Genomic DNA, 17,176 nt, shown 5'->3' with positions numbered 1-17,176 from the left:
TCAGATGTTGGAGGAAATCCACGTAGACTGTTAAAAGTGAGTAGATTTGTTTTTAACTGAATCCATACATAATGAGAGCTAATGGAGATATGTGAGGATAAAGGTTATGTGACCAGGTTGCCTTGTACCTGTGAAAAGATATGTAGCAGCCTTCTGCATCAGTTGGATTCAGAGCGGTGAGACCTGGTAATACCAGAAATCTATAGAACTGCAGAAATGAAATCTGAAGGCTTGTGTAAGAGGCTGAATGGGGACAAGGACAGTTATGGGTAGTGCCAGGAAATTTAGGAGGACCTGACAGAAGATTTTCAGGTGAAATGGTGTGAGAAGAAAAAAGGAACCAAATGCCAAATATGATTACGGGATTATGAAGGAAAGTGGATGAGTTGCTTGAAGATGTTTTTTTTCCAGAGAGAGATGGAGTCCAGTAGGCTTAGTAGGCAAGACCAAGGACACAGGCAAGGCATTTTCTTGATCAAAACAGGAAAGGAATAAAAAGAGAGCTGCCAAAAACTACTTAGGACCGTGTTTTGCCAGGCTAAAACCAGCAGGTAAAGCAAGTGGAGTGTGAGCTCTCTGTTCATTGTCCTCTGAATGAACTACATCAGTTTTCAAAGTAACAAGCTGTTTGCTTATTTATGATCTAACTGCTAACCCTAAGCACTCGTCAAAGGTCCTTAAGAATTTAACTGTATTTGTTTTTTCTTACATAGGAAAAATGAAAACGCTCTTAAGATTTAATTTTTCCCTCAGTGACATCTGTTGTCACTAAGGGAAAAATTGAAGGAAGAATTCCCTGGGTCCTCCTTCTTGCCCTTCCTGAAGATAGAAGTGACATTTGCTTTCCTCTAGTCCTCAGGCACCTCTCATGGTCACCATGATCATTCGAAGATTATCAAGAATGGCCTTAAAATGACATCAGCCAGCTCCGTGATGGGTGCATCCCATCAGGGCCCATGGAATTATCTAGGTCTGGTTTGCCTAAACATTCTCTCACCTGATCTTCCACCAGGAAGATCTTCCTTGCTCCAGGCTTGCTGTCTGTCTCTGGGACCTGGAGTTCCTAAAGGCTGGTGTTGCTAGTACAGAGGGTTGCGTTGTGAAGACGAGATTCAGTACCTCAGCCTTTTCCATGTCCTGTGTCACCAGGCCCCCTGTGCCACCCAGCAGTGGGCCCACATTTTCTGTAGTCTTCCTGTAGCCACTTAGGTACTTAGAGAAGCTCTTGCTTTTGACATCCCTTGCCAGGTGTGATTCCAGGTAGGCGTTGACTTTTCTAACCATGTCCCTGCATGCTTGAACAGCACCTCTGTGTTCCTCCCAGGTGGCCTGATCCTGCTTCTGCCTTCTGCATACTTCCTTTTTATATGCAAGTTTAGCTGGGAGCCCCTTGTTCAAACACACAGGCCTATTGGCATTTTTTGCCTGAATCCCTGATTGTTGGTATGGACCGCTTTTGCACCTGAAGCAGGTAGTCCTTGCACAAGCTAGCTCTTTTGGAGCCACTTTTCCATATAGAGCCTTATCCCATGGGATTCCTCCAAGCAGATCCCTAAAGGGGTCACATCTCTCTGAAGTCCAGTGTTGTGAACTTGCTTTTTGCTCTGCTCGCTCCTCTCAGGATCTTAAACTCCACCATCTCATGGTCATGGCAGCCAAGGCTGCCTTCAACCTTCATGTCACCAATGAGCTCTTCCTTGGTTGTGAGAATGAGGTCCAGCAGGGCATCTGCCCTCATTGCCTCCTTTATTGCTTGGGTCAGGAAGTCACTGATGCTTTCCAGGAACTTCCTGGATTGCTTATGCCCTGCTGTGTTGCTCCTCCAGTAGGTGTTAGGGTGGCTGAAGTCCCCACTGAGGATCAGTGCCTCCAAACATGAGGCTATTTCCAGCCGTCAGCTCTCGGCTCCATTCAGTTTTTCACTTGTAAGCATCTAAGGCCATCGGAGACACCCTGGTGTGGCCAAGACATCTGCCTACTCGGGGCTAGCAGATATGACAGGAACAGTAGAAGACCCAGCAGCTACTGGAATGCCATCTGGATGACAGAGAGAATCAATACCAGGGGCCTCTCAAATTTATGGGCAACTGAATGGCTCCTTGGGTCTTTGCTGTAGAGTGGGCTGAATTGGTTCCACATATTGTCTTGACTGGGGATGGGATTCAGCTGTCTGTCATGGGTATCTGCATGGGATTGGGACTGAATGTCACATACTAGGGACGTTCATGGTCTTCTGAGAATGGCACTTGGCTGTGCGCTGTGTGTGTGGATTGCCACACAGTAGTCTGCACCTCCTTCACATTCCTTTCTTACCTACTATTGATTTGGGATTGTTAGGCTTGCAGACGTTATGTTGCTGGTCTGGGCTGGTAACACAGACAAGGACATCAGCTTTACCAGAAAACAGCAGAAACTTTTCAAACATTAGCAACTGAGACAATGTATCATTTTTGAGGTACTCAAAATATCTTTAAATCCACCTCAGTGTGGATACCCGGGTATGTTTGTCCTGCTAGGTAGAAGAGTTGCAACTGACAGCCCACAAAAATAGGATCTGGGAGCCGTATTTAACTGATGTTTGGACTGCTTTACAGCTTTAGTTATGTTTTATATGTGCAAGAATTTTCCATACTTCTGCTATTTTATAAATAGTATACAAAAAGCAGTCCTTTTTCAGTTTTCCTTAGGGGTCTAATCTCACAACATGTTGTTTGCTCTCAGTGCATTTGAAATGGGATGGGATGGAATGGAATGGAATGGAATAGAATAGAATAGAACAATTCAGTTGGAAGGGTCCTACAATGATTCTCTAGTCCAACTGCCCAGATTAGATTGAAGTGCACCCTGTTCTTTCAGCTGTCATTAGATAGAGGCCTAGCATGTCTCCATTTATAAACTCCATGTGAAAAGAGCAAAACTAATGAAAGTGACAAGTCAATATAGAACTGGACACTTGTATAAATGCAACAAGCTTTAAAAGCAGTGCTCTTTTATAAACATTTTTAATAGTCATGATGCATACAAACTAAAATACTCATCTAGCACTTCTGTGGCAGCAGAGGTATGGTAGTTTGAGTGTTGTCTTAAGACATACAACCTTGAACTTTGTATTTCCTAATATATTAACACTGGGAGAGTAACTTTGTCTCATGTTTCTGACAGGAAATACATACTTACTCCACCCACAAATACATTCACATTTCACATCACCTTAGTCAGAAATTTTTCAAAGGTGAAATCTATATATCTCTTTTTACTTGAAGTGGTGGGACAGCTCCGTGGCCAGTGTTTCATATGTTTTGTCCTTAAAAAAGGGGCAAATACATTTATCAAAATCTGAACTCTGACATAGAGAGGTAGGTTAAAGACAACTTGTCTTGCATTGATTTGTAGTTATTTTTATTACTGAACATTTGTACTGGTTTAGGCTTTTGCCTTAAGTAGTATCTGCTTATTAGGTATGTATCACTGAAATAGCTATTTTTAATGAGCCGACTGCATTATTCTGAACATCCCTCCTGTCTTATCCTCAGTGATGGAACTACCTGGGCAATAGGGACATTCTAGACTACTGTGGTGCATGGTCAAGAGATACGCACACCGTAACTCTGGGTAAAGCTGCTCCAGTGATATTTTTTTTGCTTCTTAAGTTTCCCAATACCTGTAATTCCACTATCTGCATGCTGCCCGTCTGAGTAAGAGCACCTTTTATCATCATTGCTCTGGTGCAGATTTTGCTGTGCTTACACATACTGTGCTCAGTGCCAGCCCAGGTCTTTGCACCAGAGGCAAAAGATAACCTGTTGATGGGTAGCTGAAAATGGATAGCACATATTACCATCAGAATGGGTACGTTTTGACTATGATGCAGGTCAAATGTGGCTATTTGAGTATTCTTTCCAGGTAGGGGGAAAATTGTGGATTGGAAAGAAATGAGAAAAGTGGGAAGAATAACTGATGGTGGTGGGAAGGAGAGGAATGCAAAGAGGTGGGAGGGCAGGAATGGAGGGGAAATCTAACTCCATCCATTCTGCAAAATCTTCATTCAAAACGGGAAGGAAGCAGCTCTTCCCTGGCAGGAAAGCTCTGTATTTAGGTTTGCACCTCTCGCTGTGTATGTTTTATGTCCTAGCAGAAGGAATTTGAACTTATTGCAACGTTAAAATGTAGCGGAATCTGTCTTGATGGAAGGTTAACTGATCAGTTACCCCATTCTCCTCCCATTATCATTTGAATACAGTGTTACTCATTTGTAACTCTTAAATGCTACCTATGGTACTGGTTATTTACTGCTGTCTTCCATCCTTGCGGCAACTTTGTCATTAGCAGGTGAAGTGATTGTGCAATCCTCTTTGAAAGACCAGCAATACAAGGAGTAAGGATGAAAGCATTTTGTTGTTTATACTCCTACATTTTTGTTTCATTTACACTTGTAAGTGGTTCCCACTTGCTTGAGCTGTTTGGAGCCCATTTGTATTCTTTCAGAATAATTTTATCTTGTTACTAAAAATTATACTTTTACCTTTTTAGCAGCTAATGAGGGAAGAAAATGCTATTCTGCAATTTTTGATCATTTGTCTCTACCTCATTCCTCGCATCAAGGAAGTTTGTTGTGTAAAACTGGTGGAGTTAGGCTGCAGCTTGTCATTGGCATGCTTTTCCTGGAAAATTTAAATGTTGCTGAAGACATCACTTGCATTAGGAAAATGAGGGTTCCCTTGCTGCGTACCTGAAGGTTTCTTGGCAACATGACATTTTGCTTGCAAAGAGGAAGCAAAACTTGAGAAGACTTTTGTGGACAGACAATTGGCAGGCTGAAAGAGCCTCTTCCAATTGTACTGAAACTTTTGCTTGAAAATCTCTTCCTAGAAAGAAACTCATATTCTTTTGTCTTTTGCACGAACCTGGAGAACATGCATGTGTATGTGTGTGTGTACATACAAATTCATGGATGTCTTTTGTAGAAGTTTTCATTCTCCAGAAAGCTTCACATGCAAGTGCCTTTAACAACCATACATCTTTATTCCTGTTCTGAGGCTGTTTTTTGAACTAACTACTTCAGGAAAGGGCCTGCAATATATTAAGTAGGTGTTTTGTACTTCTGTTGTCTTCAGAATATGTGAATGGTGCCTCAAGGAGTACAAAAAAATGAAAAGCATTACTACCCCAAATAGTAGCTTGGATTGTTTCTCCTTGTAATCTAATATTAGTTCCGTGAACAGTGTTTGAAATGATTAATTGTATTATCTTCAGGCTAATATTTTGTTTCCTTCCTACTGATTTAATGAGTTTCAGGTTAGTGTGAAGTAAGGGAAGTTACACAACTCTCAAAGCCTGGAACTGAACTTCAAACTTTTAGAATAGCCAATCAAAAGATTTCTAAAATTGGTAGACACAAGTTCTTGCTTGCTTTCTGTTTTATGTTCGTGCTTCCAAAGCCATCTTTTATGTTTGATGTCCAGATCCTTGCTTTCTACATAAGGGAAGTTGACATTTTCCCACAGTAATTAATATCTGACACAGACTATAAACACTTGATATCATAATGGAATCAAGAGAGTTAACATCTCTATCTGGGTAGTGTACCAGGCTGGCCGCCTGTTTACCAAATGACAGAAACTTAGCAAGCTACTTAAGAGCAGACAGAAAAACTATATGTGAAGCTTCCACATGTGTACACTTAACCGTGACCTTTAGGTGCTGGTTCCAGACAGCAGTGCTTTGTTAGAAGCCCATGCAGACGGGACTGCTGTGGTTCTGTGGCCTGCAGAAGGACTGAGAGCCTCAAATGCAGTGGTAGTTTGGACATTTGGGCAATAGTCTTGACTGGGATTGGCTTGAGATCCTAGACCTAGTCTGAACACAAGGCTGCATATTAGGCTGTGAAAATGAAATGCTTTCAGTTGCTATGATCTGCAGCTGAGCTGGCACCACTGAACTGAGGAATGTGTCAAAATCTGTTCCTTAACGCATCAGTCGTCAGTCTCCATCTTCTGGTTTGCAGCTGTGACCTGGTAGTGAATGACCTCCATTACTCTGATAGCCTTACCTGATATTTTTCCCCAGACAAACAATGATAATCTGGGCAAGAAGCAGAACAGAGGTAGTGTGCTCTGCTTTTGCTCTGACTGCTATCTCATTGTTTGTCCAAGTGTGATCCTAGAATGAGGCAGTGGCACTGAACACCTTGTCATCTTGCATGTTAAAATTGCAAATCTGGCGATCAGAATAATGTTCCAGCTACAGTGTAGAGCATTCCATAATTCCTGTGCATGATCAGTTGGTTGCGGATTTCTTAATTTTCTTTCTGTCCAAGTTGTCAGTGACTGTATCTCCTAGCAGATTAGAATTGTGCCTGGATTTCTTCCGGTTATTTTATGACATGCTTCATAATTCAAATTGAGGGAAATTAAAGGAGGCGCTCACCTACCTTATTAACTCATCATAATATTAATCAATTATAGTTCATTGTTAAGCTTATCCCTTTGCAATCTCTCCTTCCTGTCTATTCCAGTCCCCTCTGCCGTCCCCATGATGCATCAGGTGAGTCGCACTACCAACAGTATCACGCTGTCATGGCCTCAGCCAGACCAGCCCAATGGGATCATCCTGGATTACCAGCTGCGCTACTTTGACAAGGTGAGCAGAAAGTGAGGCAGTGCTGATTGTCACATAGCTGTTATGCACAAGAGGACAGGGTAGCCTTCTGTCTAGGAGATGCACCCCTGGATTCAGATGAATAAGATGGAGAAAAAACGCTTCAATGATGAACAAAGAGCAAGCTGTAGCAAAACCAGATGTTCATAATATACACTTTGTCTAACATCAGTCCATCTGCGTTTCCCAACTTGGAACCACCTAGGGACAACTGTGGCTAACAACATAATAAGTTTAGCACCAGCTGATACAGGTAACAGTGGAAGGAACTGAAGTTCCCAAATCTGTCTACTGGAATTGGGCTCACTGCAACATTCTGTTGTGTGTTTGTGGAGGGAAGTCCTGTGTCCCCATTTATGCCTGGACAGTCATCTCTAAGACATTTTGGGTGGATTAATGCACTACTCCATGCACTAAGTGACAGATGTCTGTTACCTGTTTCTGTCCTGGAATTACAGGATGGCAAGTACAAAGTTGCTCTCCGTTCACAACTTCCATGACTCCTAATCCAACTGGTTTGAGAAGGGGTACATAGGGCTGTTCAGACAAGCTCTCATTCTGATCTTTCACATAAATATTTTTGCAGGATCGTGTGAGGCTATTTTTTCTGTAGCAGTAAAAGGGCCTGCTATTTGTAATAATATGTCTAACAGCTTCCTGGATACAGCATTACATGTGTTTTTGCTCTGGATTCTCCTAGAATATGTGAGTTTGGAGCGGGTAGAAAACACATTTTCAGGACAGGCTAGGACTTTTTAAATGGATATGCTTAGCAAGGAACCATGGAACAAGGTAATTTTGTCTCTCACTCTTGTTTAGGTCAGAATTGAGGGTCTTTGGCAGAGCTCTGTGGGAAGCCCAGGCCCATGGGAACAAAAAGCAGCAGTGAGGAACAAATAGTGTGTGAGGAAGTCAGGTCTGGAATAGCGGTTGTGGTTGGGAGGCTCTGTAACCGGTTCAGAGAATACTGGGCTGGCATGGAAACTAGCATTCCTCGTTGAGGAGAGCAAGCGATATGTGCAGAAGTCTTACATTCCTTTTTGGCCACTGACATTCACAGGCAGAAGATGAGGATAATTCATTCACCTTGACTAGTGAAACCAACATGGCCACCATATCAAACCTGAGCCCAGGCAAGATCTATGCCTTCCAAGTACGAGCTAGAACAGCAGTGGGCTATGGCCCGTACAGTGGAAAGATGTATTTCCAGACCTTAATGGGAGGTAAGTGCTACTATTTTGTACTCAGATCTGCACATGAGCATCTTTCACTTGCATGTGTTCCTGACTGTGTTAGATTATCCTCTGGAGGACTGCTACCAGACACTCCTACCCAACTTGTATTTCTGTGTATCGTAATTTGTGTACGCAGATCTGGTCACTCAGAGAAGCTCCATGCTGTCAAGAGTGTATTGATTACACTGCCACCGTATTCCCCACCCCAGTCCTTATGGGCTCTGCATCCCCCAACCAGCAGGAGCAGAGTGTGCAGGCAGAACTCTCTTTAAGAGGGTGTTCACAGTACATAGCACTATACCCTGCTGTAGTTTGGAATCCACCTGCCGCAGGAAATCGTAGAGCTGAATGCTCTGTGAAAGCCTTAAAGACAGATGGGACACAGGACATATACCCAGGAGGTTGCCTTCCAGCAGCACCACCATCTGTTCGTGTAAGGAGCAACATGCCTTGTGATATTCTTTGGTCTGGGTCAGAGGAAGTCCCGTAGGTCACCTATGAGCTAAGTTAATAGGGGACAGTGGGATCAAAGCCCAGGTGTAGAGCTAGCCTATACTTACGTGGCTGGGCAGGTGGCAGTGGAACGAAGGAAAGAAATGTGGATTTGGGGGGAGCACTGCCTTTTCAGAAGTAGGAAGGCAGGCACTGGAGTAGCACAGTGACTGAAAGGTAAAGGAATAACCAAGTTGGACATTTGGGTCTGCCAGGACTAGCCTGGGAAGCATAATGGCTGGCAGGGATGGAATTATGGCTGAGACAGTAGAAGGGAAACTAACAGTTCCTGTCCTCTGCATTTGTGTATGTGTGTGCATGTGTCTTCCTCGCTAGGGGAGCGCTCGGAGATGGTACAAGACCGACTGCCACTTATCGTGGGCTCAGCGCTTGGTGGTCTAGCCTTCTTGGTAATTGCTGCCATTGCCATCCTTGCCATCATCTTCAAGAGGTGAATTCCTTGACCTGCTCATGTGCACTGCAGACAGTGGAACTATCTTTCCCCTGCTACATAACCCCGTCCCAAGGGAAACAGCCTGATCTACATTTATCCAGATGTCCTTGAGATGCCACTTTCTAATTAAGGAAAGATCCTGCCCCATTACTCCTATCTGAGGAGCCTTTCCTTTGGTAAACAGCTCATGTACTTAGCTGATGTTTGGCAAGTCAGCAATATGAACACAAGGGAAACATTTTAAAGCTGGTGCTTGGAAGGTGTTTAAATGCATCACAGTAAAGAAGGGACTGTAAATCACATTTTAGGCATCAAGCGGAGAATGAAGCAATGTGGTGAAGGAGGACTAGGGGAGTAAGTATTTAGATCCACTAACTTAGAAGTTAGGTACCTTCTTAGAAAGAAGATTAAACACCCTTTAACCAAAGACCAAGCTGAAGAATAATATCTGTACAACCCCAATGGTTCCGTGGAACACTGACTCGTAAAATACAGGCTAAAAAAAGCAATTACCATTTTCCATTTTGGAAAGAAAAAAAGGGCTGATAAGACAATGTAGAGGTAGTCTGTTACGGCAAAAAAAGGAGGACAGAAGTTTTAAAGAGAAAGAGAGAAAAGTAAGGGTCACGTTTTGTAGAAGCACAAAAATAAACAATGGGGGTTTTGTTGTCTGTTGAAAAGGAACAGTCATTGCCCACTCCTTGAATTTGTTGAGGTTTGAACTTAATCCCCTAGATTATCAGTAATGGATTTCTGTATCCTTGCGCTACTCTGCCTCTGCACAAGAGGGACTTTTTAGCTTTTTCTACTGACCTAAAAAAATGTACAAACTACTTAACTTTAGAAAGTGACATCTAGTTTTAGTTTTTTTCTTTTTTGTTGTCTTCCCTTTTCTACATTTGTTTTCTCCTTCTGTGTATGTTCTCTTCTAATATTTTTCCTCTGGAAAGAAAAGAATTATCAAACACTGTTATATTTACATTGTTGCCTCCTTTTGTAGCTTTGAACTGTTAAAAATATAATTTCTTGTTACATCTGGAAATGTGATATTATGTGCACAACTCAATAAAGCATATATTTTTCTAAAAACAATAAACCAAACCCAGAATAAATTAATATCAAAACTGTGTTGGGGAAAGACATTAATGGGTTTCTGAAAATGTATCTGCATAAAAGGAAATATTGTAAAAAATAGATTCATTTATACTTGAAGGATCATATGCAATAAGTAGACAATTATTCAGAAGTGGAGATACCAAATTTCTACTTTAAATTTGTCCTTTTTAAGAAAAGTAAGTTTGAAGATGTAGGATATGAGGAATGCCACATGAAATGACTAGTTCTTTAAAAGGTTGAATATATGTAGAGTCAAATGATATAATTTAACTTGTTTCTGCACATTCTTGGTACACATTTTCCAGGCAATATAGTATGAAACATCTATTTTAGCTAATCACTGGATTTTTTTTTTTGTGATGGGAAACCATTAATCTGTCAGATAACCTATAAAAAAAACCCCATGCATGCAGACCTGACTTTCAGATGCAATAGCAGAGTTAGAGTTCTTAGGTATAGGCCCTCAGCAAAGCCAGTCTCTTTCCGCACAGAACAGATTTGGAAGGTAGAACTGCCTGTGTTTTTGCAATCTTAGCAGAATTTAAAGAGATAAGCCTGACAAGTATAGATAATACAGTTACCTATCAGAATGACAGAATTAATTATGTGGATAAAGAAAAGCAGCAAATGTCTCGTGATACTCTTTTTTTCAGATGCTAATTGAGTTATTGGCTAGAAGGTCTTGTGCCAAGACAGCAAAGCATACGAGTTGGCACAAATCCATGCACAGAGCAGGCATACTACAGGGTACCACGGGTTTGATTTACAATCTGGTCTAATTCATATCATTTAGAAAAGATCATAAGCTAGCATGAATTGTACATTTTTGGAAAAAAATATAAGCACTATTGGGAACAAAGGAAGCAACTTGAAAATGTGTTTAGAGCAAACCAAGAGTAGGATGAAACGGAATATCTAGATCATGTGGGGAAAAAGTGCTTGAATCACACACATTTAAGAGGAGAATGAAATATGAGAAATGCCTATGCTGAGAAGGACCTATGCTTACTGGAAATTAGATACATATATGCAGTACATATTACAATAATAAAGACCATACCTGTTTTGATCTGCACATGCAAAAATCACATCATAGGACAGATTTCTGTCCATCTGGCTCTGTGTGGTTGGTTTTGTGTACTGTGCTTATGAAAAGAATAGTCAAAGTAAATGCTGTCAAAAGACCAGGAAGAAGAATAGAAAACTAATCTTTGGGGGAAATTTACACAAATTAAACTTTAGCGTAAATGGCTTTTGGAAATTTTTTTACAAACTTAAAAAGCATCACAGGAGATGGCTTAGATTAATATTTAAAAGAATAATTTGTCATAATTAAATGAAATTAAAATGCAAATTTAGCCTGAATAGCAAGAAAATGTCCAAGACAGTAATGTTTGTTTTTCAGGTTAGTGCTGGTGGCCCTATCATTTGTCATATCTAAAGTGGGGATGCAAACAAACAGTGGTGTAAAAGCTACCACACAAAAAACCAAGCATGCACTGCTTACCAAGAGATGGGCAGGATCTTAACACCCATCTTCTATCCCTAAATTCAAGGACTCTTTGAGTCTTGCATTGAGATGCCTACCCCATCATCCTGTGAGAGATTCTTGTGCGTGTGTTGACTTTCCTTTCCTTTCCTTTATGTCCTCCAGTAAAAGGCGAGAGACTCCATACACAGACCGCCTGCAGCAGTATATCGGTGCACGAGGTAAGCCTTCTTGAGCAACTGATGGTGAGGGGCTGTCTCTTCTCAGGACTTGTTAATACCCATGTCTCTCAGGGTTTGATTATGGTGATGTTTTGGGCTGTCCCTCCGCTGCAGGACTTGGAGTGAAGTATTACATTGATCCTTCAACCTATGAAGATCCCAATGAAGCTATTAGAGAATTTGCCAAGGAAATTGATGTGTCCTTCATCAAGATTGAGGAGGTCATTGGATCAGGTAGTGTGAGAACCTGCAGATTTTCAAATGCCTTTTTGTTCACCTTGAGGCCTGGCACACTACTGGCCTGAAATGAACCCATGCATCCATGCATCCAGTGTCTCAGGATAGCTAACCTTCATTTTTACCAAAATTCATCTTAACCTACTTACCCTTAGATGCTGGCTCCAAACCAAGTTCAAAACACCCTTTGAAGACTCAGAGCTCCTCACTTGAACCCTGAAGATGTAGTCTCCAACCTGAGCCTTCATCAGGAGCTTTACCTTAATCCAAACAGTCCTAGTAACCCTATTTCCAAGCAGCGCCTGGGGTCTTCCACAGTAGAATGCTTTAGTGCACCTGACTAAAATTCTTTACTGTGTTTCCTTACTTGAGGTGTGTTTCTTCCCTCCCTGACAGGAGAGTTTGGAGAGGTGTGCTTTGGGCACCTAAAACACCCAGGGAAGCGAGAATACACAGTAGCTATTAAGACCCTGAAGTCAGGTTACACAGATGAACAGCGGCGGGAGTTCCTGAGCGAGGCCAGCATCATGGGGCAATTTGAGCATCCCAATGTCATCCATCTGGAGGGTGTGGTCACCAAGAGCCGGCCAGTCATGATTGTCACAGAGTTCATGGAGAACGGATCACTGGATTCCTTCCTCAGGGTACCACAACCAGATTCTCCCACAACCGTTACCTCTTCATCTTGCTGTGTGCCTGTATCAGCTCTGATAGTTTTGCCTCCCTTCCTCTTCACTCCTGTCTCTCTCAGTCCTCAGTCGCCCTCTTCAGGTGCAGTAGAAATAATAGCAAGTTAACAGAGGAAGTGGGTTTGGGCCAATGTGGCGAAAATACTCCAAAATCTCACCCGTCATATAAAATTTCCTCATTATTTGAGACTTCTCCAGCTCAAATAATTAATGGTAAAAAGTACTAAATTGTTTATCTTTGTACACAGCCTTCCAGCTCCTTATGGGCATGCACCAAAGTTTGCCTTTCTTATAATGTTTTTCAGACTTTATTCTGCTGCCACTGAATGTTTTCAAGTTTCAACATTGTAATGAAGTAGTGAAACTTGTGCTTACTTTTGGACTCAGACTTTCTGGTAGTTTTTTTTAGTAATGAAACATAAATACAGACATTTTTATAGTATAGATGATTCACTTCTTTTCTTCACTGACTCATATGCTAATTCAGCCACAAATGCTGTGGCAAGTACACTGTGATGAGCACGTGAGCGCATTGTGTAAAGCGGGATAGAACCCATTGTAAAGATCTTGAAACAGTAAAAGCAGATTTGTCTGCTACGGCCATTCAGCCATCTTAGTAGTTAAAGAGACTAGGTGTAGGATGCGAAAGGAGGACATGGCCACAAGAAGAGATCTGTGTTCAGAAAAAGGTCACCAGTGTCCGACTTCATTTAAGATTCATTGCTTTAAGCCCACCCTCCTTTCTTACTTGTTCTCCGTGAACCTTCAGATTTTGGCTGAAGTTAAGGTGTATGTTCTCTAACTTCATATAATCCACCTTGTTACCTTGCTCTTTGTTTGTCTTCCCTGTTGGCTTCATATTCTGTGGTCATAAAAGCCTGTGTTTGCCTCCTCGCAGCAGAAGGAGGGACAGTTCAGTGTGTTACAGCTGGTGGGAATGCTACGGGGGATTGCAGCTGGCATGCGCTACCTTTCAGACATGAACTATGTGCATCGTGACCTGGCAGCACGTAACATCCTAGTCAACGGTAACCTTGTATGCAAGGTGTCAGACTTTGGTTTGTCCCGCTTTCTGGAGGATGATGCTTCAAATCCCACCTACACTGGAGCTCTGGTGAGTTACTTCTATGGAGCAAGTTGCTGCACTGCTGCCAGCTGTGGTTTTCTTCCTGTGCTCCTCCTTGATTTGGTGTACCCTTTTTAGTCCATCTTGAGATCAGAGACACCGGTGAGGTAGAGCCTTCTATCTTGTGGGCTATCTGTACTAAAGAGGTAAGAAACAAAAATAGCTGAATATCTGATCCACTCTGCTGTGCAGAGTCTGAGTGCTGTTCTTTGTGGAATGATAGTGAATAGGACAAACCTCATAACTTGGTTTTAGGTGTTACCTTCCCCAGTTTATTAGCTTCTTACAGGAGATACAAAGGACTGAAGGAGAGGATGAAGTCCTGTACTACCACACTTTGAGGAAACAATTGGGGTTTTTCCTGCAGAAAAGATAACTGGCATAAGTAGGCTTATGGGCTTACAACCAGCCACCAAACAAGCTTACCGCCTGTGAAGCTCTGACACCTGTAATACATCCTACAAAGGGGTGGAGAGTGTAATGGGCAGGTTGAAACTACCATGTGGTATGCAGGGGATGCAGAATTCAGTTACTGAAAACTGAAGCAAGTTTTAGATGTAAGTCTTTTGAAGAAACAGCACCTGAATGTTATTTTGCCCAGCAGGTCATACCTGCAGTCTGAGAGGTCAAGACGGAAAGAGGAAGGGGTTAATGCTAGCCACTCAGGGTACTTGTCTGTCCTTGCTGTTGCAGGTTGGGATTGTTTAAATGGTTTTAGATTTCCAAATGATTGCGACTTTCAGGAGGATTTTACTATCTGGCACCTCTCAAATGGTGCAAAGAAGAGCTATGAAATTTAAAATCTATTACATGACAGGATTGGTAGCAGCAAGGAGGCATGATTGTTTTTTCATCTATATTTGTCAATAGAACAAGGTGGAAGCCTTGAACAGAGTTTTAATTTAGACCAACAATGTCTACAAGAGTGCACCAACTGGACAGGCACCCCATGCTTAGAGTTGTGTCATGCTGATCGGTTCAGTGATACCATTGTCACAAATAGTCCTTATGTGACTAATGCCCCGGTTGCTCTCTGACTGCTTTCTAGGGCTGCAAAATCCCTGTCCGCTGGACTGCCCCTGAAGCCGTCCAGTATCGCAAGTTCACCTCCTCCAGTGACGTATGGAGCTATGGCATTGTCATGTGGGAAGTGATGTCCTATGGTGAGAGGCCTTACTGGGACATGTCCAATCAGGATGTAAGTTGTAGAAGTGGTGAGAGTGTACATCTGCTCTCTGTCCTGTGCAATTCAAGTAGAAAAAAGTAATACACCACCAAGTGACTGAAGCTTGTTCGTCTTTTCTTTTCCCAGCTGTGATAAAGTTCTCCTTTTCCTGCAGGTCATTAATGCCATTGACCAGGACTATCGCCTGCCACCACCCCCAGACTGCCCGACTGTTTTGCACCTGCTAATGCTTGACTGCTGGCAGAAGGAACGGGTCCAGAGACCCAAATTTGAGCAGATAGTCAGTGCCCTTGATAAAATGATCCGTAAGCCATCTGCCCTTAAAGCCACTGGCACTGGGAGTAGCAGGTGAGATGAGGATTTAATGCAAAATAATAGGGCTTGTCTCTTGGTAGGCACAATGAGGAAAAGAAAGCAATAAATAAGACTATAAAGTATTTTTTCCAACCCTCTCATCTGAGACAGGGAACAAGTAGGAAGGGAACAAAAAATGAGGGAGAGAGTTGGAAGAACTGTATATCCTGATTCACTTATTGGGTGGTGAGGAATTGCAAGTGCTGGATGTGAGAGGAGATAAATCTCTTGATGGGGTGCACCAAGGGTGAATGAGTGAGGGATCTTAGGGAATGGAGGGACGCATATGGGTGCAGCTACACAAGATATTCTGTGATTACACAGTGCTGTGTGATCACAAGAGGTAATGAAGGAAGAAAAGACCTTAGCTTATGGAGGGAAGGAAATCTGTAGCTAAGACTAATTAGAACTGTAGCTTGCATCCCATATTTTCCCAACAGCATTTTGCAGCCTGATGGAACCAGAGTCAGGAGGTCAGCAATGGCAAAATCTCTTGGGGGGTAAATGGCACCAAGATTAGATAGTTGTTGGGCTGATGACAGTATTACAACCTGGTGGCCTGGAGGGTTTTACCCCATAGTTATAAACCTTGTCTCAGTGGAATATACTCCACAGCTGGGGGAGGGCAAAAGTATCTAGTGATGCCCATTTTACAAAAACAGCACATAAAGAAAGTTACAGCTTTGGGGCAGATTCAGGTGATGGGGAAAAGAGCAAATGTCATGTATAAACAGTCATTTATTTGGCCTTTTACTGTGATTTTATCTGATGCATGTTGGAGCTGAAAAAACACATTCATTGTCTCATAGGTTACTTTCTGAACCAGGGAATGCATCTAGGAGAGGGAGAGCTAGTCACAAAGGTTAAAAGCTGTAAGGTCTCATCTCTGCCTTAGAAACTGCCTCACTGCAACTCTTTGCCCAGCTAATAGGTCTAGACCTAGAAAGTGTGGGAAGATTTGGGGCAACAAGAAGAGAATGTGCCTGAGGGAGTATAAGACGGGAAGGAAGGATCAATTTTGTGGGGTGAATGGATTGTTTTCTGACAGAAAAGGGAACACAGGTAATCTAGAAACAGGGCATCAACATGTAGGACTTTAGGAATCAGGGCATGAAGAACAAATATTCTCCATTCTGTGCTCTTGCATTTTCTCCCTCTTATAACTCTTACCTTACTAGTATGGTCAGTGGATATTGATAACTTGGGTTTTTAGAATGTGCCTCTTTTGCAGACCATCTCAGCCTCTCCTGAGCAACTGTCCTCCAGATTTCCCTTCACTCAGCAATGCCCATGAGTGGTTGGACGCTATCAAGATGGGCCGTTACAAGGAGAATTTTGACCAGGCTGGTCTGATTACATTTGATGTCATATCACGCATGACTCTGGAGTAAGTAGAGAGGCAGAGAATTTAGTCAGGGCTATATGAAGAATATGTACACATGGAAAATGAGAGGGAAGCCAAAGCAAAGTATCTACTGCTTCTTACATCTTATTAGGTCCTCTGGCCCCACTCCATACTGCTGTATGTTTGCAACCTGTTTCTATAAGCACTAATACTGATCCCACAGACACTACAACACATACTGTCAGTGTTGCAGAGAGGCTGTTATATCAGAGTGCTCATGACAGCTACCACAGGTAGTAACCACTTGTAAGGAGATGTGCAGAACCAGCTGTACGATATACTGGTTTGAAGTGTTATGTAGAAGACAGGAGGCAGGAAAAGGAACATTGTTAGGATCATAAAATTGTTTGGATTAGAAGGGACTTTTAAAGATCATCTAGTCCAAACCCTCTGCCATGAGCAGGGACATCTTTCAGTAGACCAGGTGGTTCAAGGCCCCGTCTGACCTGACTTTGGATGCTTCCAGGGATGGGGCATCCACAGCTTCTCTGCACAGCCTGTGCCAGTGCCTCACC

General features: G+C 42.4%; 1 protein-coding gene across 5 annotated transcripts in view; it reads left to right on the top strand.

Moving 5' to 3' along the window:
- Positions 1-17,176, top strand: part of LOC101916413 (ephrin type-B receptor 5) — a 94,104-nt gene that overhangs the window by 64,343 nt on the left and 12,585 nt on the right. For all 5 annotated transcript variants that reach the window (XM_055808066.1, XM_055808065.1, XM_055808064.1 and 2 more), the window contains 10 exons: positions 6,515-6,639; positions 7,718-7,880; positions 8,721-8,835; positions 11,609-11,664; positions 11,779-11,898; positions 12,298-12,545; positions 13,489-13,704; positions 14,765-14,914; positions 15,057-15,250; positions 16,488-16,643. In XM_055808066.1, coding sequence (XP_055664041.1) covers positions 6,515-6,639; positions 7,718-7,880; positions 8,721-8,835; positions 11,609-11,664; positions 11,779-11,898; positions 12,298-12,545; positions 13,489-13,704; positions 14,765-14,914; positions 15,057-15,250; positions 16,488-16,643 — 1,543 coding nt within the window. The remainder of the gene's footprint in view (positions 1-6,514; positions 6,640-7,717; positions 7,881-8,720; positions 8,836-11,608; positions 11,665-11,778; positions 11,899-12,297; positions 12,546-13,488; positions 13,705-14,764; positions 14,915-15,056; positions 15,251-16,487; positions 16,644-17,176) is intronic.

The sequence above is a fragment of the Falco peregrinus genome, chromosome 6 (assembly GCF_023634155.1).
Source record: "Falco peregrinus isolate bFalPer1 chromosome 6, bFalPer1.pri, whole genome shotgun sequence".
Classification (NCBI taxonomy): Eukaryota; Metazoa; Chordata; class Aves; order Falconiformes; family Falconidae; genus Falco; species Falco peregrinus.
Note: the sequence above shows the minus strand (reverse complement) of the source record. Positions and strands in the feature narration are given on the sequence as shown.